Source organism: Galeopterus variegatus, unplaced genomic scaffold, assembly GCF_000696425.1.
Source record: "Galeopterus variegatus unplaced genomic scaffold, G_variegatus-3.0.2 Scaffold3, whole genome shotgun sequence".
Classification (NCBI taxonomy): Eukaryota; Metazoa; Chordata; class Mammalia; order Dermoptera; family Cynocephalidae; genus Galeopterus; species Galeopterus variegatus.
This window is the reverse complement of record NW_007726114.1, coordinates 585,202-608,741: the sequence shown is the minus strand read 5'-3', so window position 1 is coordinate 608,741 and position 23,540 is coordinate 585,202. Positions and strand designations below refer to the sequence as shown.

At 52.0% G+C, this 23,540-nt stretch overlaps 1 protein-coding gene across 5 annotated transcripts in view; it reads left to right on the top strand.

Annotated features, from left to right (window-relative positions):
- DLGAP4 (discs, large (Drosophila) homolog-associated protein 4) overlaps window positions 1–23,540 on the top strand; it is a 212,668-nt gene that overhangs the window by 112,651 nt on the left and 76,477 nt on the right. For 4 of the 5 annotated variants that reach the window (XM_008568698.1, XM_008568420.1, XM_008568489.1 and 1 more), the window contains 5 exons: window positions 1,177–2,248; window positions 4,987–5,231; window positions 7,282–7,396; window positions 9,910–9,960; window positions 13,320–13,560. In XM_008568698.1, coding sequence (XP_008566920.1) covers window positions 1,250–2,248; window positions 4,987–5,231; window positions 7,282–7,396; window positions 9,910–9,960; window positions 13,320–13,560 — 1,651 coding nt within the window. In that variant the 5' untranslated portion in view covers window positions 1,177–1,249. The remainder of the gene's footprint in view (window positions 1–1,176; window positions 2,249–4,986; window positions 5,232–7,281; window positions 7,397–9,909; window positions 9,961–13,319; window positions 13,561–23,540) is intronic. The other variant, XM_008568557.1, reaches the window with a different exon arrangement.

The window sequence follows — 23,540 nt, the reverse complement described above, 5'->3', positions numbered from 1 at the left end:
ATTTAAATTTAAATTAGTTAAAATGAAATAAAATTGAAAATCTTGTCCCTCAGTTGCGCGAGCTGCACCTTCCCTCTGCTCCATGGTAGACAGGAAGACTGAAGCCCAGAAAAGGGAAGGGACTTGCCTGAGTTTGGGATTAGTACTTCCAGGATGGTACTGACTGGAAGACCCAGGGAATCAAGTAGTCCAACTGCCCCATTTTACAGATGGAGAAACTGAGGCAGAGTGACTCCACCTAAATTCTACCCCCTTGTAAAGCCTTGCCCTGTCCACCCAGAGTCCTGAGGATGTGCCTCTGTTATCAGCTCTCTAAGAACTCTATCCCAGACCATCATTGCTTCAACCTGATGGGAAATGATGGGCCTACTGGGTTTGTTGGCCTCTTTGGTGTGTGCAGCCCCAGCACCTGGCCCAGAGGTCACACTCGGTAGACATTTATTTGGTAAGGGACAGAGCAGGTTTTTACTGAGGTTTTACATTCCTCTGTTGTAAGGATTCCTCTGTTAAAATAAAGAGTTGGACAGCACTGCCCTCGGACCTGGGTCAGATGGGCCACCTGCTCTGGGTCCTACTCTTTAGAAGGCCTCTCTGGCCCTCTAAAGGGTTGGATTTTTCCACATAAGGCACACTATTCGGGGGCCCAGGGCACATGCCCACCAGGCCTGCATCCCCCCTTTAGACCATACCGTGGACCCTGGGATTCCCTACCCAAGTGACCCCAAGCCTGTTTCCATGGAAGACTGGCACTGCCAGTGGGATCATCCTGAGGCATGAGGAGTGGGCATTTGGGGGGCATGTGAACAGAGCTTGCATATGTAGGCTGGGGTACACTTGAGCGTGCAGCTCCTCAGGGTGAAGGACAGAGTTCGAGATGGGAAGAGAATGGGGGGCAGCTCCCTACCCCTTGTTCTACCATGGAATTTGAAGGAGGCCAAGAACTCTGAGTCAGAACCTGGATTTCCAGGTTATTATGAAAATATATTCATAAAGCTAGGAGAGTGGAATATATTTTGTTTGTCTGGCTTAAGTTGTAACTCTTGTTTATATAATGAGTACACAGGCCTCCATTTATACTCCCCTCCTCGGCCCAGAGATACTCCCCTGCTGAGATCTGACTTTCCCAGCACCTGTCCCCTCCAAATCCAGCTCACCCCTCTCTGCTTCTCTCCGCAGGGTAGCTGCTGCCCGGGAGAGGCGACCTGGGCGCCCCACTAGGGCAACGGCCCCTGCCCTGTGGGCCGGGATCATGAAAGGCCTCGGTGACAGCCGCCCCCGCCACCTCTCTGACAGCCTGGACCCACCACATGAGCCACTGTTCGCAGGGCCTGACCGCAACCCCTACCTGCTATCGCCTACGGAGGCCTTTGCCCGCGAGGCCCGCTTCCCTGGGCAGAACGCTCTGGCCGGGGATGGTCTCTTCCCGCTCAACAACCAGCTGCCGCCACCCAGCAGCACCTTCCCCCGCATCCACTACAACTCCCACTTCGAGGTGCCAGAGGAGAGCCCCTTCCCCAGCCATGCCCAGGCTACCAAGATCAACCGGCTGCCTGCCAACCTCCTGGACCAGTTTGAGAAGCAGCTGCCCATCCACCGCGATGGCTTCAGCACCCTCCAGTTCCCCCGTGGCGAGGCCAAGGCCCGTGGCGAGAGCCCCGGACGCATCCGCCACCTGGTCCACTCAGTCCAGCGGCTCTTCTTCACCAAGGCACCCTCACTGGAGGGTGCAGCAGGCAAGGTCGGTGGCAATGGCAGCAAGAAAGGTGGCATGGAGGACAGCAAGGGCCGCAGGGCCAAAAGCAAGGAGCGGGCCAAGGCCGGGGAGCCCAAACGGCGCAGCCGCTCCAACATCTCGGGCTGGTGGAGCTCCGATGACAACCTGGATGGTGAGGGTGGTGCCTTCCGCAGCAGTGGCCCAGCCTCCGGGTTGATGACACTCGGCCGCCAGGCGGAACGCACCCAGCCACGCTACTTCATGCATGCCTACAACACCATCAGCGGGCACATGCTGAAAGCTGCCAAGAACAACACCACCGAGCTGGCCGCCCCGCCACCCCCACCTGTGCCCCCAGCTGCTTGCCCCAGCCTTGGAGTGGGCACTGACACCAACTATGTCAAACGGGGCTCCTGGTCCACTCTGACCCTCAGCCACGCCCACGAGGTCTGTCAGAAGACCTCAGCCACCTTGGATAAGAGCCTGCTAAAGTCCAAATCCTGCCACCAGGGTCTAGCCTACCATTACCTGCAGGTGGGTCTCTTCCAGGGTGATGGTGGAGTGAAGGCTGTGGCGGGGGGCACCAGTTTTGAGGTCCAGCTGTACCACAGATTCACTTGGGAAGTCACTTCACCTGGGCATCTTTTGCTTGGCTAAGGAATGGGTGGCTGATGGTCCTTGCTAATAAGGGATTCCTTCCACTAGTCATGCTCTCAGCAGATGTTGACTAGGGTCCTTCTGAACCCAGCTCTGAATAGGGACTAAAATATGTCCCTGCCCTTTAGAAGACAAATCTGGAAGCTGTGCCATCCCATCCCTCTCACAGGACAAATCATGTGGCATTCTAACTGCCAGCCTTCTGCCTGCCACCCCTATCAGACTGGTGGCTCCTTGAGGACAGGGACCACATCTGATGCAGCCATGTGTCCAGGACAGGGTCTAGCATGGAGGAAATGCTCAGGAAATGTGAGAGAGGGAGGAATAGATGGACAGATGGACAATTAAGTGAACAGAGATAGAAATAAGACACAGTCCTGATTATCAGGATGCTGGGGGAGAAAGATAGCTATGTCAGTGTGGGCAGAGTGTGATGAGACCAGCCCGCAGGGCTGCAGGAGCCCAAGAGGGCCTCATCCAGCTTGGGGGAGGAGCCTTCTTCTTTCAAAAGTTAACACTTATTATGTGCCATGTCCACACAGCTTGAAAGTGGCAGAAAGCTCAGAGTTGTCCTGCTGCTACACATTTCCTAAGGGCTCTCAAGGGGAGGGTGTGAACTGGATGGCTTCTGGGGACAGAGTCCAGGCCATGGATGGAGGTTATAGGAAGCCAATTTCAGATGGGAGGGCCTGCTGCTCTGCAGGTAGTGAGTACCTCATCCCGGGGGGTATGCAAGCACAGGCCTGGCCAGCTCCTGGGAACCCACCTTAGATGCATTTTGAACCAGAAGAACTTCAAGGTCTGATGAAGCCCTAGGTTCTTATCCTCTGTAAAAGTCCAGAGACAGTGAGTATGGGATAAGGACTATTTTTTTAATAGCAAGAAATTGAAATCTAGGCAGTATTTTATACATGTAGGGCTTTTGTGGCTCTCATCTACTTCCTTAGTTTAGAAACACTAAGGAGTGTGTTTCCTGGCTTCCTCTCAAACTGGTGTAGTTTGGTTTGAGCATGTGGAAATGCCTCAAGAACACCATGAGAGGGGGTCCCTGCAGGCCCTGGGCCTTGTGCTGCCTGCTTGGGTGACAAGGAGTGAGTGGGTGGTCAGCAACAGGTTCTGTGCAGGGATGTACAAGGCCCCGTGCCCAAGGTACAGTGGGGGTAGTAGGGACAGACCAGCAAGTGGTTTGGAGGTAGAATGCGCAGGCCCTAGTGACAATCAGCTGGGGGTGTGGGGTAATGAGAGGACTGAAGCAGGGCCTGGGATAGGATTCCCAGATGGGACCTTCCCTCAGGGGGAGGTGGACACAGGCATTGAGAAGGGTTTGGTGCCTTGTAGGTGTGGTGATCGGTAAGTGATGAAGACTGGGTACCCTGTTCTCTGGAACATGTGGACCTGGCATCCATGGTGAAGTGTGCAGCCTGGGGAGGGGGTATACTCTGTGTATGTTGAGGCGTGGACACTGTAGGGTGGGCACATGTTGAGATGTGTGTCCACAGTGCAGTGGCTGCTGGTGTGGATGTGAGGAGGGTGTGTAGTGGGGAGGAAAGATGCTGCGTGTGCATGTTATATACATGTGGAGGGGTGGCCGCTGGTGTGCATCCTTGGGGAGGTGTGTGGTCCACTCTGGGTACTTGCTGAGGGGTGTGGAGAGGAAGGGCATGCTTCTCTGTACTTGTTCACATATGTCTATGTGACGAGGCGTGTTTATTCTGTGCTTGGGCTGAGGTATGCATAAATGCTGAGATGTGGGATTAATTCATCACGAAGTGACCAGCCGTTGTGTGTACATAGCAGTGTGAATTAGGTGACCAAGGAGTGTAGAGTGTGCACTGCTCCAGAGGGGAAGGACAGATGAGTTTGGTTACTGGGGACCAGGCGGACAGCTGTGATCTCACTTGCCTTTATCATAACCCCATTCCATGGATGGGGCCCCTGAGGTTCAGATGGGAAAACAGCCCTTTTTCCAGCTCACCATGTGGCTGCCTCACCCAGGCAAGCCCCTCTGCTCTCTGTGCCTCGGTTTCCCCACCCATGGGAACAAAGAATGTTGATTGGCTCTGGGACCCATCCCTCATGCTGATGTGCCTGGGTCCTCTGACCCCCGTCCCAGAGTCAGTCCCTGGATCCAGGTCTGGGGTCCTCTCTCTGCAGGTGACTTCCCTGCCTTAGCCTGTGGTGTGCAGAGGGATCATAAGCCATCCCCTGACACCGTACAAGCGAAGTGATGAGAACACTGTGGGTGCACAGTGAAGGTGACTGCGGTGAGGCCATTGTGACCAGAAGGCCTGGGGCAAACCCGGCCTGGCATCCATGGAGAAATCTGAGGCTGGAGAGGTGCAGGGACTTGGTTAAGGCCATACAGTGAAGCTGTGACAGAGCCGGTTCTGGATCCCTGGTATCCATCCCTCCGAGCCCAGGGCTCTGCCGTGCTGCTGGGTGGTTTTAAAGGCAGTAAACCCAGCACAGAGGCCAAACTCTCCGAGGTGGGCAGCGAGGAGGCTTCAGGACCCGGAGCTGGGGGTTCTCGCCCTGGGCTCATTTTCCAGCTGATGAGCCCGAAGCCGGTCTGCTCCTCGGCGCCAACCCCGCTGAGTCCTGCCCCGCATCCCCAGGTGCCCGGAGGCGGCGGCGGCGAGTGGAGCACCGCGCTGCTGTCCCCGCGCGAGGCGGAAGCCGCGGCCGAGGGCCCCATCCCGTGCCGGCGCATGCGCAGCGGCAGCTACATCAAGGCCATGGGCGACGAGGACAGCGACGAGTCCGGCGGCAGTCCCAAGCCCTCACCCAAGACCGCGGCGCGGCGCCAGAGCTACCTGAGGGCCACGCAGCAGTCCCTGGGAGAGCAGAGCAACCCCCGCAGGTGAGCGCGCAGCCCCGCCCCCAGGGTCCCGCCCACAGGCAAGCCCTGCCCACCTGTGGGCCCGCCTCCCTGAGAGGACCGCCCCCTACAGTGAGCCCCGCGCCGCGGGAAGCCCCGCCCCCAGGCTAGCCCCTCCTCCTCGAGCCCCGCCCACCTGGGCGCTCTCGCCTGGGAAAGCCTCTTTCAGCACTTTTAAGCCCAGCTCGCATGCAAACCTTGTCGGCTGGCTGAGCCTCTCGCAGGTATGCCCCGCCCTGGGAGCCTGCCTTCGTCGCCTTCGGACACCCCGGTAGAGCCCAGCCCCACAGATGAATCCTGCCCCTCAGCCTCAGATCCAGGTGAACTCGCTCCTGTGATGATCCAGCCCCCCCAGGTGAACCTGCCCTCAGGTTAGCTCCGTCCCTGGGATCCTCGTCCTTAGGTTGGCCCTGCACTCTGATGAGTTGAACCCGAACAGCCCCGCCATTTGGTGAACCACCCCCGGAGCCCCACCCACAGTTAAGTCCTGACCACAGGTGAGCCTCATCCTTTGGTAAACCCCGCCCATAATGAGCGCCTGTCTCTGGTGATTGGTCCAGGTAAACCCTGCCCACAGGAGGCACATCTCCAGGTGAGTTCCACTCCCACAGGGGAACTGCCCCAGGGGAGCCTCTTCTTCCCGTTAGGAGAACCCTGCCTTTAGTAAGCCCGTCACTAGTACCAGCACTGCCCAGGAAAGGCCAGAGCCCCCTCTGCACTTGCCCCTGTAACTGATCCCTGTGGTGAACTGCAAAACTGGGGAGGGGGTGAATCCTGAACTCAAAGAGAAATAGCCTTCGCTTCTCCCAACACCCTGCCTGGAATTCCACCATTCGAGCCCCATCCTGTTGCTTTAAGACTTGGAAGAGTTAGAGGAATCAGCCTTATTCCTAGTTCTTCAACTACTGGGGGCACAAGCCTCGGCTTCATAGAAGAGGTAGCCTGGGAAGACAGGGACATGGGGAAGAGAGCGGGTCAGGTGACAATGGCACTGAAGCAGGGAGGGGACATGGTACTCAGAGCAGCCAGGAGTCTAGCTGGCTGGGCAGAAGGCAGACCCTCCAGGTTGAGATTTGGGACACCACCAGCCGGTCCCAGGTCTGTCCCTCTCTGAGCCTCAGTTTCCCGATCTTCAAGTGAAGGGGCTGAGCTAGATAATCTCTAAGACCCCTTCTGGCCCTGAGATACTACAATTCTATGAAGGACCAGCAGGCATAGTGGGAGAGGTGGTCAGGGCGGGTCACAGGCCTTGAATGAGAGGGGACCAACAATAATAGTAATAGCAATGGCTGCTGTCTATTAGCACTTGCCTTGCTGGCCACTGTGCCTGACCCAGTGCACTTTGATCTGCATCACTGAATCCTCACCACAGCCCCGGCAGGCAGGTAGTGTCCTCCTCATTTTACAGGTGAGGAAACAGACTTAAGCAGGGTTGGTGACTTGCCCAGGGTCACCCACTGGAGGAAGGTGGATTCTAATCCAGGCCCTTCTGTGTCAGGGGACTGAGCTGTTGGATGCTTTACGCAGAACAGGGATCACGGGAGGCCCAGGGTCAGGGAGATGTGAGAAAGATTGAGAAGCTGGTGCCATGGGGATAAGTGGTGAGTCTTCGAGGACCTGGTAGAAGTCACCTGGACATCATGGCAGATGTCAAGGCTGTGAGCCTTGACGTACCTCCTCTGTCCAGTCTCTGGAATTGCTCCAGACTTGCATAGAGGGAAGAAGGGGGCTATAGAATTGGGCAAGGCCAGCCTCAGGATTAAAACAGTCAAATGCGAGCTTGTGCTGCCACCTTATGGCAGCAGTGGGTATGACAGTTAAGGGCTGCCCATGCTCCACAGAAAGTCAAGGCCTCCAAAAGCTTGGAGTGCTCCCCTTGCTCATTGGTCCCCACACTGCCCAGGCTGGCATTGACTTCCATTTTTCCCTCTGCCACTGGATGATTTTAGCCAGTCTTTTCCCTTCTGGGCCTCAGTTTCCCAGGCTGAACAATGGGTGGGCTGAGCCCCATCTGCTCCCCACCCCCTACTAGGAGTCTGGACCGCCTGGATTCAGTGGACGTGCTACTGCCTTCCAAGTGTCCAAGCTGGGAAGAGGACTACAATCCCGTCAGCGACAGCCTCAACGACTCCAGCTGCATCAGCCAGGTGAGGGTGACAGGCAGGCTGGAAGGTCAGTGGGCTGGGAGAGCCCCAATTTCCCCCAGAAGAAGGACAGATGTCTAGGCCCAGCCCTTGCTGAGTGGTCCCCAAGTATCTGCGCTGCACTTCTGTTTGGTCTTTGTTCCTGAAGCTGCCTGTGTGTGTCTTTCTGCTCCACCGACTGTCCTGTGGCTGGAAAGCATAGTCGTGGGGCGTGACATGCGTGGCCTCCTGGGCAAGGACCCTGAGGGAGGAGGCCCATGCCACTGCCGTAAGCCCAGGCTGCTAGCAGGGGCTCTGGGCTTTGTAATCTCTCATTGGGTTTAGAATCGTGAGCATAGGAAACTGGAGACCTGGATCTGAGTCCCAGTCTTGTCACTGACAGTATGATCCCAGGACAAGTCAACTCCCTTCCCTGAGCCTCAGTTTCTTGGTTTACTGCAGGAGGGTAATAATTCCTATTTCAGAGGGTTGTTGTGAAGAATGAATGAGATAATGAACGATGTGCTCAGCAAAGGGTAACTACTTTTATGGTTATTATGATCATTTTGCTGTGTGACCTTGGGCAAGTTACTTCTCTACTGTAGACCTCTGTGCCCACTTGCTGAGTGGCATATACCCATATACCCATTCCACAGATGAGGAAACTGAGGCTCTGTGAGGTAAGGTCATGCAACTAGGAGGAGGCAAAGCTGAGCAGGTATCTGAGGGCTGTCCAGCCCAGACCTGGACCTCAGACCCTGCAATGTGCACAGTACTTTATGGTTTGCAAAGGGAGAAGCAACCAGGGCTTGAGGGCTCCCTCTGTGGTGTGGATGGGGAGATGAGGCCCAGAATAGGCAGACACTTGCTGGTAGCAGCCCAATTAGGCAGTGGGGCAGCCAGGTGCAGACCTAGCCTCCTTTCTGGGCAGGAACAGACCTTGACCCCTGTATGTGCAGGGCTGGTAGACCACTTAGGACGAGAGGGCCTTGGGACCCTGACTCCTCGCCACTCTGTTATGCCTGGCCAAGTCCCCCCAGCTGCCCCCACCTCCACCACTGCCATTCCCATACTCCCAGGAGGCAGACCTCAGACGTGGGGAGGGGTAGAGTACCCCAGCCCACAGTACCCTCTGCCCCTGCTACCTTCATTCAGGCCCCACCAAGTCTCACCCAATTGGCTGTCCTGGCCTCCATGCCTGTCACCTCCAATCTGTCCTCAGCGGCCAGAAGGAGCTTGTAAAAGATGTAAGTCAGATCACTCCACACCCCTGCTTCAAACCCTCCCGTGGCTCCCACTGCACCCCGGGGGAAAGCCAGAGTCCTTACTTGCAGCTGTGAAGCCCTGCAAGACCCAGGCCCTGCCTCCCCCACGGCTCTGTCCCTCACTTTGCTGTGACCACATGGCCTCTGTTCTGCTCCTCACCCCAGCGCCACCTAATCCCTACCTTGGGCTCCTGCCTTTGCTGTTCCCTCCACCAGGAGCTCCGTTCTCTCAGGTCTTCATACAGCTGGCTTCTTGTGTTTCATGTCTTGGCTCAATGTCACCTCCTCAGAGAGGTCTTCCCTGACCACTGTCAAAGTAGTTCCCACCCCGCACACACACACTGTTCCTGTGCCCTGCTTAACTTATCACTACCTGGAATTATATATATTATTTTGCTTGTTTCTTAATGTTTGTCTCCCTCTTAAGACTGGGATCTTCCAGCAGGCAGGGACTTTGCTGTCTTGGTCCCTGCAGTGTCCCCAACACCTGGCACAGGGCAGATGCTCAGTAGGTGTTTGCTGAATGGACGGTGTCCCTCCCATCCTGCCACATTCTCGGGTCTCTCAGTCTTCCTGTTTGTGTGTGTCTGCCTCTTTTTCTCTCTCCATCCTATCTTCCCTCACTCATAGTTTTTTCTGATTTTCTTCTGTGCATCTCCATCTCTGTGTTTCTCTTTGTTTCTGTCTGTCTCTCCCACACAACCCATCTCTATCCCCCACCTGGCCTTGGCACCTGGAACACGTTTGCGCTTTGACTACCCAGAAAGGCTCATGGAATCAGCTGGGCTGAGGATCCCAGCAGGTCTCACCTACCACCTCCTTCCTAGCCCTAGCTCTATCCTAATCCAGGGTGCTCTGAACCCCCAAACCATCACCCCTAGAAGCTTGAGTGACCCAAGCCACATTTGTGGCCCCAAAGTCAGAGATTTCTCAGCTTAAGGAAGAGAAGTCTCTGGGCTCCATCCCTAATCTGTATATTCAGGTGGGCTGCCTGCCCAGGTGAGAGGGGGCAGACAGAACATCCATGACCCTGGGGGCTAGACCAAGAGAAGGACTTGTAAACAGAAGATTACAAGTCTTTGGTAATGCCGAGCTTCAGAAAGAGTGAGCCTCCCATCTCTGGAGGGAGCCAAGTGAACCCTCCTAGCAGCTGGGCCCAGCTAGTCTGGGGAGGAGGGTAGACCAGGCAGCCTCAAGTTCTCTTGCATCTGAGCCTGAATACCCTACCCCAGACCTGGTCTTCCCATAACCCTCACACTCTCTTTCCTGCAGATTTTTGGACAGGCCTCCCTGATCCCCCAGTTGTTTGGCCATGAGCAGCAGGTCAGTATGTTTGGCACCCTTTTACATCCCAATCTCAGAGTCCAGGGCTGGGTCTTTGGCCTGACATCTGAATGGTCCTAGCACCCAGCTTGGGCAGGTACAAGCAGAGCCATCACCAGGAAAGCCACCCCAATGAGGATGGAGTTGATGCTCACATTCATGTCCTGACCGTCCACTCCCTACCCCTATCACTTCACTTCTCTGTGCCTCAGTTTCCTCCTCTCAAAAATGGGAAAGAATGAGAAAGTTTCTATGGATGAAGCAAAAAAAAAAAAAAAAAATAGCTGCAGGATAATGGGAGGTGTTCCCTGAAAGTCTTCTGGCTTCTTCCCTCCCCTCATCCCCCAAAGCCTGGGTCAGGTCTGGGGAGACTGTTTCATTTGGACAGGTGGGGGGCTGGGGGCCGATGGTATTAGCTTCTGGGTCCCAGCCCCCATATCCCCTAGAATTCTAGCAGCACCTTTAAGGATGTTGGGGGTGGCCAGTTAGCTCATTGGTTAGAGCACACTATTATAACATCAAGATTAAGGGTTCAGATCTTGGTGCCGGCCAGCCGCCAAAAAAATAAAAATAAAAAAGATGTTGGAGTGAATGCAGAGACTTTTCAACTTTACAAAAGTTGGTGAAGGTGGTACCAGTCATGGCACTGTCTGGCTGCCCACAGAGCACCCCCTTCCATACACACCCATCCTGCCCTGGAAGTGGCCCTCTTCTCCCTCCCAGGCCCCAGGCTCCAGCCCCAAGACCATAAAGTGGGGCAGGAAAGGTGCTCTGATCTCAACCCCTCATTGTAACCAGGAGTGGGCAAGGGACTGTCCAAGGCCACACATCCCACAGGGGCAAAACTGGGACTGGGCCCACATCTCCTGATTCTAACCATGGATACCTAATGTGTCTCTCTCCCCCATGTCATAGAAACTGTGTGTTCCTTTTGAACACGTTATTCAAGAGGGTCTTTAGGGAGCTCATGGTGGGCAAGACGACCTGTTCCTCCACTAGCTTCAGTAGCTATGTGGTAAGGATGTGATGTGTTGGCATACAAAGCCCCAGGGCATTGCCCCCCACACAGTAAGTCCTCAGTGATACACTTACCAGCAGCACCAATCACAACCTGGGAGCATCTTCACCAACACTCACAAATCCATGTGCTCACTTCACATAGCTGCCTGTATTAATAGGAACAGGCTACCAGGTGCTTACTCTCCTGGACACTATACTAAGCACATGATATAAATTATCTCATAAGGCTGTCTGGTTAGCTCAGTTCGTTAGAGTGCGGTGTTATGACACCACGGTCAAGGGTTTGGATCCCTGTAACAGCCAACTGTGCTCCCCCCCAAATAAAACGAAAATGAAAAAAAATTATCTCATTTAATCTTTTATTTTTTTTTTTTTTTTTGTCTTTTTGTCTTTTTCCGTGTCCGGCAACGGATCGCAACCCTCAGTGTTGCCCCCGTACCGGACCAGGGACCGGCAACGGGACCGCAACCCTCGGTGTTGCTCCCGTGCCTCGCTCAGCCAGGGAGCGGGAACTGGTCTGTATGTGGGATCTGAACCCTCGGGCGGGAGCACCGCCACACTTCCCAAGCGGTGCACTTATCCAGTGCGCCACCGGGCCGGCCCAATCTCATTTAATCTTGACAGCAACCCTATGAAATCGGGACTATAACTAACCCCATTTTATAGATGGGGAAACCAAGGCACAGAGAGATTAAGTGACTTGGCCTTGTTCATATTGCGAGGAATTGAAGGACCTAGGATTGAAACCCTGGCAGTCCAGATCCAGAGCTGTGCTGTTACTGTGCAATCCCAAAGCAAGCCCTTGTTGCCCTTGGCAATCACGAGGGTCTCTCAGCATACTTCACATTTCAGCTCTGGAGGAAAGCGATGTCTTTAATACCCCCTCCAAGTGAATTTTGGGTATGCCACATGGCTTATATTTTAACTTAGCACTGTCCAATAGAACTTTCTACAATGATAGAAATGTTCTATAATCTACATTGTTCACTAAGGTAGCCACTAGTCACTTACGGTTCTTAAGTAAGTGAAATGTGGTCAGTGTGACTACGAACTTTATTTAAATTTAATTAATTTAAATCTAAACAGCCACACATGGCTAGTGGTTACTATATTGGACAGCACAGATTTAGACCTTTCTAAAAACCCTCCAAACTGGGTGATGATCCATCTAGTCATTTTACCTGATGCAGTCTTGGACGAGTACACAGGCATTCCATTTCATGTAGATGAGGAAAAACTGGCCCAGAGAGGATAATGATGGCCTGAGGTCACACAGCTGGGTCAGGGGCAGAGCTGGCCCTAGGCCCGGATCCATCTTTTCCTCCACACAGTGCTCAGTCGACTTGTGTTCCTTCCCCTCTAGCACAGCTCCCTTCACGACCTCCACCTACTGCTCATCTTTGGCCAGCTTACTCCCCAGCTTATATTCTTTGGTTCCTGGTTACTGACATGGCCTGAGATGTGGGTCCGATAGCCCTTCTAGAACTCTTGGAGAGTGTGTATAGGTGAGGCCCCTCTATGCTCACACCTCCAGCTTCAGATTTGCAAGATTTTAGACAGTCATTTCTGGAGGGACACTTAGGGACCACCTAGATGAGGTTGAACTAGAAGCAAGATGGTAAATAGTATACACCTCACAGTTCTCCATACTGCCCATGGCAGACATCAATAATCAATCCTTGCTGCCACTACCCTCATTCCAGTCTTATCTTCTCTCACCAGACTATCACATCAGCTTCTTCTCTGGCCTCTGCCTACATTCCAGATCCCCTCCCCAACACCCATTCTGTACACTAGAGCTAGATTAACCTTCCCTAAATACACATTTGGAGTATTGGTCCTGCCACTTCCTCACTGGGCACCCCCATCCCCTCCCTGGCAAATGTCTTCCCCTCACTGGCCCTTGGCTTCTTGCTTATAAAATGAAGGGATTGGACCATAAAATGGTAATTATCCAGCATACCTACTCCCACCCCCATGCCAACATTCAGGACAGACATTACTAATTCATTATAGATTTCTTTCATGGTGAATTCTTAAAATCTATCAGTCGATCAATGTGGACACACAAGATATAATGTAGTTAACATCCTGCTAGTATTCCAACTTTCAAAGCTAATATTCCAACTTTCTCTGCATTGTAGATATGGGAAAATTGGGGCACAGAGAGTTAAGTGGGGCTGTTCATTTCTTAAGGGCTCCATTTGCCCATCCCATATCCTGAGTGAGATGGGAGGAGGGGTGGGGCTGAGGGAGGGCCTCAAAGACTGTCCAGCCCTGCAGCTGAGCCAACCAAGATGAGTGAAGCTGGCCCCTGATGCCTGCCTTTGCCTGGACAGGTTCGGGAGGCAGATCTGAGCGACCAGTATGAGGTGGCTTGTGAGTCGGCCTGCAGCGAAGCGGAGTCAACAGCGGCCGAGGCGCTGGACTTGCCGCTTCCCAGCTATTTCCGCTCCCGCAGCCACAGCTACCTGCGTGCCATCCAGGCAGGCTGCTCGCAAGAGGAGGACAGTGTCTCCCTGCAGTCCCTCTCTCCACCACCCAGCACCAGCAGCCTCAGTAACAGTCGCACGCTTCCAAGTGAGTACCATAATGGGGGAAGGTTGTGTTTTCTCTGCTTGCAGGGGGACCCTAGGAAGGATGCCTGGTGGGGAATGCCAGGGAGGAATCCATAGCATGCTGGCCAGCATTGGAGAGATGGTTGGGAGCAAAAACAAGAGGCCTTGGGGCTGAACTTCTGACCAACTTGTGAACTGGAGTTCAAACGGGCAGAGGCAGATACCACCACTGGGGGGTTGGGATCGGGGATGGTGTTAGAGAGGGCTAGAGCTTGGGGAATACTTGCTTGTCCCTGACTTTACAGCTCCCTGGCTTAGAGCAGCCACGGGCTCATAGGCAGGGCTTGCTGAAGCCCAACCTACCTACCTGTAGGGATTAGTTCAGGTAGGCAAACCTGTAAGGAGGATCAGAACCTGCAGGGAAGGCCGAGCCTGCAGTCAGAGGATGAGACCTGCATTGAACCTTCTCAAAGGGATGATTCTGCAGGTTTTTCTTACATCTACAATCAGGGATAACCTATTCTTCCTAATTCTTGTTCTAAATCCTCTGATGATAACCCATGCGTGATCAGAGAAAAAGAGACCCTGTGTCACTGAACAAGCCATGAAATAATAGAGAATCAAGACCAATGAAAAACATAAAATGATTTCTGGTTTAGTAGAAAGAGCTTTGAGCTTACTCTGGCTAGGTAGTTCTCCTCTCTGAGCCTCAGTTTCCCATCTATAAATTGAGGGCACAAGTCAGACCCCAGAGAGCTCTTGGGGAGATGAAATAAGACTGTGCATAGAAAGTGTTTAGGCATGGCCTTGCCCATGGTATGAGATTGAAAATTGGTAGCTGTTATTACTGGTTCTCAGACTTGACCCAGTTTCCAGACAATCAAAGGCAGTTGGGGTTGGAGAGTTGTAGGAAGAGAGACAACTGTTTCAAGTGCTCAGTTGACAGATGAACTTGAATCCCATAGGTATTCTATACACAGGTAACTTATGAACTGATCTTTGCAGGGAACAGAGTAAGAAAGACTGTCTCATTATTTATTGCCTTTCGAACCCTCTCTGGTCTTCCTGCCCTGCTCCTGGGTGATATTTGGGGCAGATCCCTGAGCTTTTCCAGTCACTTTTAGAATTTAAGGAACAGTCTTGTTTTCAGGTATTAAGAGTCCAATCTGGTCTAATTTCAAAAGTTCTGTCTTGTCCACCTCAAATTTCATGAACCCGCATCTGGGGCCTGACTGGAAAGCCCACAGTGCAGAGCTGCGTGTGGTGGTCACTGTTTTCTGTGTTCCTTGTCCACCAGTGGCTGTTTCTGGTTCCTCCAGGTGGAAAGGGAAGGTCGCTAGGGCAAGCATCATCCCACATTGGGGCTGTCTGTATGACTGATGTTGCACGCTGGCCTCCTTTTACCCTACAGGGCCCTCCTGGTGCCTTCTTTCCTGACACGGGCAATCCCCCTTTGACCCAATCATCTTATTTCTCTCAGCTTCTCCATCTATCTGTCCTCCTCCTCCCCACTCAGCATCTTTTTCACTAGGGGACCCGGCCTTGCTAGCCAGGCATCTTGGGCAGAATCCTCTGAAGATGACTCCAGTTCTACTTTCTCCCTTGGTGATCCCTTAACCCATTTGAAAATGAGGGCCTTTGCCTTGGGGAACTCTGAAGGAATGGACTGGTCTGCTACAGCCTTCCTACTAGACCTGCTGTTGCGGGGAGCCCTGCCAGCATCTCCACTTTAGAGGTCTCCAGGCAGGAGTTGAGGCCAAGGTTCTACAGCCTCCAAATCCACGGGAGCCCTGCTATGCTCTCCCAGGCACCCGACTATAGTCCCATGGGTAAAGGTCACATCCTCCATATCCTCACACCCTTGAGAAGTTCTCTAAGTATGAGGTGGGCCGGGAGGGACCTATAACACCCCCAGCAATTCTCTTCCTATAAATCCTAATTCACCAGTTTCCCCCAACCCCAGACACTCATGAATGCGTGAAGAGAGGTGTTGGGCTACATGTCCCATGACTGTTTGGGTCCCTGAATCGGTCAGCTCTTGCTACAATAATGCTGCATAATAAGCAACCACAAAATTGGTGTAATATAACAATTAACACTTATTTCTTGCTCCCAAGTGTGTCAGCTAGGACAGCTCTACTGCACGTGTGTTTCATCCTCCTCCTGGGACCAAAGGGTCCTCCTGGGATCAGTGGCCTAGCCAGGACATATTCTCCTCATGGTGATGGCAGAAGACAAGAGAGCAAGCCTAACTAACTACATAAGCACATGTCAAGGCCCCTGCATGTGTAATATCTGCTAACATCCTATTGGCTGATGCAAGTCATGTAACTGAGCTCAAAGACAAGGGATGGAGAAATACCCTCTCACCTTTGTGTACAAAACCTGTATTTATATGACAAAGGGTGTAGATACAGGAAGGGGTGAAGAATCAGCATCAATAATTCAATCTACTATAGTCCATTCTCTTGGCCACATTTATTCATGTCCCCCCACATGGAAAACACTTATCCCCAAGACCCCCAAAAGTCTCATCAAAGCATGGCCTCAAGATCCTCTGTATCAGGTCTGGATGTGGCTCCTCTTGATTGATCAACCTGTGATCTAAAAAATAAGTCATCTACCATGTAGCCCAACTCTCCCTCCCACACAGCATACCTGATGAAACAGGGACAGGATAACTGCAGTTCACACTCCTGTTCAGAAAAGGGGAGAATGGGGATTCAGAGACTATTAATTCATGGCAATTCTATAGTCCTTCATGGCAAATATTGGGCAAATACTCTGGCATAAGGAATATTCCTTGATTAGGCCCACATTCTACTCCGTGAGGTTGATTCTCTAGTCCATTGTCCTTCACAGCTCTTGGCTCTGCTCTCTGAAAGCCCTTCCTTGTCTGTCAGCATTTTGGGCCACTTCTAAGAACATTGGAGAATGTTACTTTTGAGCAGTTGAACACCTTTCTTAGCCTGATTCCTCCCTGAAGAAAGACACAGGGGTAGATGTCTTTTTACCTCTTGAATGGTCTTAATCCCCTTAACCTGAGATAATCAGTGTTACCCATGCACCTACCTCAAACACTTTATGGGTTTTCTATGTATTGTTTCCATGTAACTCCATGTGCCGAATGCCACACACCCACAATTATTTTCAGTCCTGCCTCTCTCTCTTGATTTAATTACTTTGGGTATATCAGTCTTCTGTGGGACCAAGCCCTTAAGCTTTCTGTGAGTTCTTTTGACCAGCTGAGAGCATCTCCTAGATGGTACCTTACTATTTTTAGAGAGTTAATAAAAGGTGTTATAACCACACACTTGATTTGGTCTGGTCCCCATGCTACATCTTAACTGCCTATGACCTTGGTTTGATCTTTGTCCCCAGGCTTTATCTTAATTTGAGAACGATTTACTGGCTGGAGAGGCTAGAGTTGACGGATTTATTTTTCAACTCAGCCAATTCTGGGATTTCTCTGTTTCCTCTAAACACTCCCTACAGATTGGCTATTTCTTTTATGAGTGCCTCTCTTTCTTGTAAGTATTTATCAAATGCAGCCAGAAGGAGCCAGCTCTTGCTTTCAACATTTTGCCTGGAATCTGTCTTGCCCAAATCCATTTGTTCTCTTCAAGTTGCCATAGACAACAGTTTTACCAAGAGTTTTATTTCTACATAATACAGGTCACCGTTTTTCAAACCTCCTGTAACAGTTGACTCACCACTTGGTCCCAGAGCCAATGCTATATATTTTCAGTTTTTGTTGCTATCACACCTCATTCTTGGTACTAATTTCTGTATCAGTCAACTGTTATCATAACAATGTTATGCAACAAACAAGCACATAACTTCAGTAGCACACAATAGTAAGCATTTGTTCTCACTCATGAGTTTGCAGATCAGCTGGTTCTGCTCCACATGTCCTACATCCTCCCCCTGGGACTAAAGGGTGCTCCCAGCATCAGTGACCTAGCCAGGGCATGTTCTTCCCATGGTGGTGGTAGAAGTACAAGAGGGCAGATCTCACTATGCGAGCACATTTCAGTCCCCCTGGGACTAAAGGGTGCTCCCAGCATCAGTGACCTAGCCAGGGCATGTTCTTCCCATAGTGGTGGTAGAAGTACAAGAGGGCAGATCTCACTATGCGAGCACATTTCAGGTCTCTGTGTTACATCTCTGTGTCACATCTGCTTACATCCTATTGGTCAAATAAGTTACATGAGCCCAAAGCCAAGGTCCAGTGAAGTACATTCTACCTTTTGTAGGAGAAACTGTGGTTGTATAGCAAAGGGTATGGGATACAGGGAGGGGTTGAAAATTGGGGTCAATCATTCAATCAGTCACAGCCCCCCCAGCACATCCTGTATGGATGAGCCAGCATTCAGCTTTCATCGTAAAGATGTGGGGCTCCAATTATACTCAGTTTGGGGGCTTTAGCCAAAACCAAGATAGTTAAGAAAGTATTTGTAACAATGTCTCACATCTACCCAAACGTGTACACATATGCACCTACTTATAGGCATATATAAAGCCTCATACTCTTAGACCTATATCTGATATGAAATCAGATGTAAAAACACACGCATACTGGTATTCTCACGTGTACACATATACACTTAATATCGACATTCATCAGCACACATATTCACATACATGTATGTCTCCTTCAAGGCTCATGTCACCTGCACACCTGTGAGGAAGTCAGGCCTCTAGCAGACTGGGGCCACTAAAACATTCACCCTCCTAAGTTTTCCCAGTCAGCCCTCCCTCCAGATCTCCACAGTGACCACTACATACTTGTTCCTCGTTCCTCTGCCTTCTGATTCCCTCATGATCAGCAGGTAAACTCAACTCCCTCACCGGGAAAACTAAAGCCACCAGATTTTCCATTCCATGGCCAAAGCTGCAGCTGGTCCATATGATACTTTGTGCTGAGTTACGAAAGGGCACTCCCCCTTAGGACATGTAAGAGTTATCTGTTGAAAAATTGTCATGATGGACAGTTTTTATTAGAAGAAGTTCTTTTACTTCCATTTGCCAGAAATTTGTCATAATAATTACATAATTTGATCATATCTATGTTGTAAATGGCACCCCCCTTGTATGTGGCATCCTTAATCAGTGTAAAACCTGTGTAACCATACATGGCCATCCTGCCCATAAGCACCTCCCTCCACACTAACACACACCAACACACACAGGCACACCCTCATTCAGCCACTGTCTTCCTATAGGGGTTACCCCTGCTCAAAAGGCCCTCCTCCTCCTCAGTATCTGTCTCCAAGGAGTGAGCAGCAGGGTTCTGCCCCCACCCCACCGCCAACTGAGGGCTATTCTGAGCCCCCAAGTTGCTGAGGGGCATGAAAGCTTTTTGTCCCTCTCACATGGGCACATACGCACTCAGCCACATGGAGGCGGGTGGGGAGATGCGGGTGAGGGGTGGTTGTTGATGAAGCTAGAGCCTGGCAGGGCATGGAGTTGCCCACCCACCCACCCATCCACCTACTCAGAGCTGGCCAGCTTCCCAGCTGCCAGTGCTGCTACTGCCACTCCCCCTCCCACTCCCTTTCTGACCCAGATTCCACATTCCAGAAATAGCTGTGGCAGGTGACTGGCAGGCGGGGTCAGCTCCAGCTGGGATGGTGGGGGAAGCAGCAGCTTGGCTGTGCATATATGCCCCTCCCCAGCCAAAGGACTTACCTGGGAGGGGACATGGGGGTGCCATCCCCCCTCAGTCCGCCCTGATCCTGCCTCTCCTCTCTCTACACCTCTGAGAAAGAGAGGAAGAAAGGACAGAGAAAAGCTTCCCTCATGCTCCTTCCCTTAGTGCTTGTTCCCCCAACGTCCCTTCCTTTCTTCCAGCTTCCCTTCCCCTTCCTCTCCCTCTCTCTCTCCCCCACCATCTCTGCCTTCTGTCTGTCTCCCTCAGTCCTCTGTTTCTCTCCCCCCGCCCTCTCTCCCTTCCTTTTCTCTCAGTTTCTGGCCCTCCCCCGTCCTCCGTTTCTGTGTCTCTCCCACTCCTTCTGAATCACACAGGAGGCTGGGACATCACCAGGGGCCTCGGCAAGCATGTTGGTGGTGGGCTGCTGGGCGGCACCCCCACTCCTGCCAACTGCGTTCTCAGTACCTGCACATGTGTACGTGTGTGTGCATGTACACACACACACACATACCAGTACACATACTTGGGGTCACTCTCTGGCAATACTTGAGGCTCTGGGCTGAGTTGGGATAGGTTCTGGGCCAGGAAACACCCTTGCTCCTTACTCAGGGACCCTAAGTTCTAGTTTCAGCTCTGCTGTGTCACTCTGAGGGGGTCCCTGCCCCTCCCTGGGCCTCAAATTCTCCATCCGTATTGCCAGGCTTGGGTTTGGAGACCCCCCAAGCACCTCCCATCTGTGACCATCCAAGTCCCTGGCTGCTCTGCCCTCCCTTCTTTGTCCCCACTTTCATCCCCCAGAACATTCCCAGTTTCTTCTCTGATTCACTCCCTCTGCCCCCAAATACACAAGAAAAGAGGCTGACAAAATTCCAGTAAGCAATCAACCCTCCAGTCAACCTTGTCCCCCAAGCCTACACACCCAGTCCCAGCCCTCCCCAATCTCTGTTTATTACACTGCAGGCTCCTGTCAGCTCAGCCCATCTAGTCCCCACAGTGTCAAGGCTAAGAGGAACTTCAAAGACCATCATGTCCAAAAATTGCAAATAGACAACTCATGTGTGATCTCTGCTCTCTGGAGCTCAGGACTGAGATTTGGTTAAGCAGAGAAGTGTGCTACCATTGATTAGTGATGTCTGCTGTGGCCAGGATCTTTACACACATCTGCTATTCCTGGTTTAACCCACTTAACCCAATATATACACAAACAGGCACATACACATTTGCAGATATTTCACAAAGAAACTGCAACTTAGAGAAGATAGTGTCAAGGTCAAGGTCACCCAGCTAGTAAGTCAAGGAGTTGTTTCCTACCTGGGTGTGCCTGACTTCAAAACCTTGAGTTCTCCATTGTCTTGTGTGTGTGTCAGCCATCCAAGGCCCAGGTAAAGAGGTATGGTATGGTTGCAGGAGTTACAGGGAGAAACAACATATGACAACATAACATGGTCAGGATGGATTAAAGGCTTGTGCAGTGGTTCAGGCAAGGGACAGTAAGGAACAGGCAGGGGCCACAGAGTCAGAGTGTAATGGGAGGATCCAGGGGGCCTTCTCGGAGTGAGTCATGAGGAGCCCAAATTTCACACTGCTGAAGTGGGCATCTCTCCGCAGAGGGGACTGTGCAGAAGGTAGGCTTACTCCCCGGGACTTCCCCAAGCCCTTGGACCAAGATATTCCTGGTTAATTGAGTGCCTACTGTGTGCTAAGTGCACAGACTGTCACTCTTCTAAGCCTCATTTTTTAGGAAGATCCACTGAGCCTTCTGGGGGAAATAGTGACCAGGACTGAAGGACTGGTGGGCAGGACTTTACCCTGAGGATTGAGACTCTTGGACAAGACAGGTATTCCTTACACTGTCAGGGGGTAGAGAAGTCATCCCAAAGGAGGAGGGACTAAAGCACTTACATAGAACCTTGGAGGCCCTGCAGCATGGTGGTTAAGGATACGAGCCTTGCAATCAGGCAGTCCTTTCAGCAATAGATGTTTATTGATCAACTACTATGGGCCAGACTGTGCTGTAGGCACCAGGGATGCATTAGAGAACAAAACAGAAACCCCTGACTTCATGGACAGCACATTCTGTTGGGAGGGAAAGGGGGCAGACAAACAATAAACACAAATATGTGTATGGTTTATTGGAAAGTAGCACAAGATACGGGGTACTGGGAGTGCTGGCAGAGCAAGGAGATGGGTTTTGAGGTCTCAACAGGGTAGCTAGGGGAGAACTCATTGAGAAAAAAACTTTGAGCAAAGACCTGAAGGAAGTGAGGGAATGAGTGGTGCTAGAAGTACTCCAGGCAGGTGCAAAGACTCTTAGGCAGGAGGGTGCCTGGTGTGTTGAAGGAGCAGCAGGGGCCAGTGTGGCTGGGGCTGAGCAATCTAGGAGAGAGAGCCGGTGGTGAGAGAAGAGGTCAGAGGAGGGGCAGGGGAGGGTTGGGCCTGGCCACAGGCCATGGAAAGGACTTTGGCTTTAGCTGTGAGAAGGGGAACCACTGAGGCATTTGGAGCAGAGGAGTGACATGACCCGACTTAGATCTTAAAACAAACACTCAGCCTGCTGTGTGGAGCCTTGACTGAGGGGCAAAAAGTGGGTGAGGTAGTCATGCTGGGGTGATGGTGGCTTACCCAAGGTGGCAGTGAGGGTGGTGGTGACAACTCGCTTCATCTGGGAGGGGTTCTGAATGTACAGCTGACAGGAACCCTTGCTGGATTGGATGAAGGGTGGAAGGAAAGGAGAACAGCTAAAGGGGTGGCAAGAAAGGATTTGTTTTGCAGCCGGGTAGAGTGGGGAGAGCCCTCACTCCCCTAACTTCCAGTTCTGGCCATCTAGAACAGGAAGGCTGGGAAAGACTTAGGAGCCCCAATGCCCAGGCTGGGAATCAGGAGGGCTAAGTCCTGCCTACCTGACACTTCAGGCCAGGGTCCAGCCAGCTCTGCTTTGCAGGAATTCCAGCCAAACTAGGGACTGTTAGGACAAGGACCTAGTACACAGTAGGTGCTCCATAAATGTTTTAGGAGAACCTAAGACATCACCATCAGAAGGAATGGCTGAAATTCCCTAGCCCAGGGATCTTAAACTTGGTAAAATACAAACTCTGAGCTCGCCTGAGTTCTGCCTTGGGAATTTGCATTTTAATCAATGCTCCCAGTGACGTTGATTCAAAGGGTCAACCAAGATTCCCACTTTGAGAAATCCTGCCTTCGTAGTTTCTCTCCAGGGAGCAGATGGGCTGGTGAGTCCCAGAGAGGGAAAGGGACTTGTCCAAGGTAACACAGGGAATGTATTACTGAATTTGGGAGAGGAAAGTGAGATAATGAAATCTCTTCCTGTGCTGCCTTGAGTTGTCAGTGTCCGTGACGAATTTACCCTGATTTTTGCTAAGTAAATCAATTTAAAGATAAACTTTAAGTGAATGGCACAGGTATAGCATAGTGACAGTGAGTAGGATGAAGTAAACTACCACAGGTACTTTCAAAGTGCTTAGCACAGTGCCTGGCATCAAAATGGCCAGTAAGCTTCCGTGGCTTTTGTTATTTTTATACCTTAATGCCAAAAATCATGACAGTTGTATTGGAAACACTGTATCATCTTTTTCAGCCCTCACAACAACCCTCTGAGATATCGAAGATTCTTTTCTCAATTTTATTTTTGGGAAAACAGATTTAGAAAGAAGGGAAGAGACTTGCCTAGGTCACGCAGCAAGACAGGAGTTGGGTCTGTGGATGGCAGACCTAACTGCTGGTGGGGTCTGGAGAGATGAGGCCCGCAAAAGAGCGACAGGACCAGGGTCGAGTGAGGAGACGGGATTGGCGGGGGAGAAGCAGGGCACTGGGTAGTCGAGGAGGAGGCGCGAAGGCGGCGCCTACCGCCCAGCCGGCTCGGGCTAGGCGCTTGGCTCTCCAAGACACCGTGGGTGCACTATTGTTTTATTTTACCGAGGAAGAAAGGAACGTTCAGCGAGGCTGAAAGAGCAAGTCGTCCAAGGGTTCAGAAACAACTAGGATGTACAGTCTATGAGATCTGAAGGCTAATCTGACTGTGCAGGAGGTAGAAAGCCACCTCAGGCTCCTTCCTCTGAGCCTCAGTTTCCCGCGTTACAGTGAGGTGTCCGAGGAGAACCGATGCCACCTCCAGGCCGGTCCGCCTCCCGCACAGAGCATGCGTCGCGTTCCAGCTGGAACCGGTTTGGCGCGATAGCTCGAGGGGCGGAGTCCCCCATGCGCGGGCATGCGCGTGCCGACGTGGGAGCGAGCTCCCTTCCCGAGCAGGTCGGCCCGGGCGTGGGCTGGACTGAGCGGCCTGCGCGCCTGCGCAGCTGCCAGGCCGCGCGAGCGCCAAATCACGTGCCGAG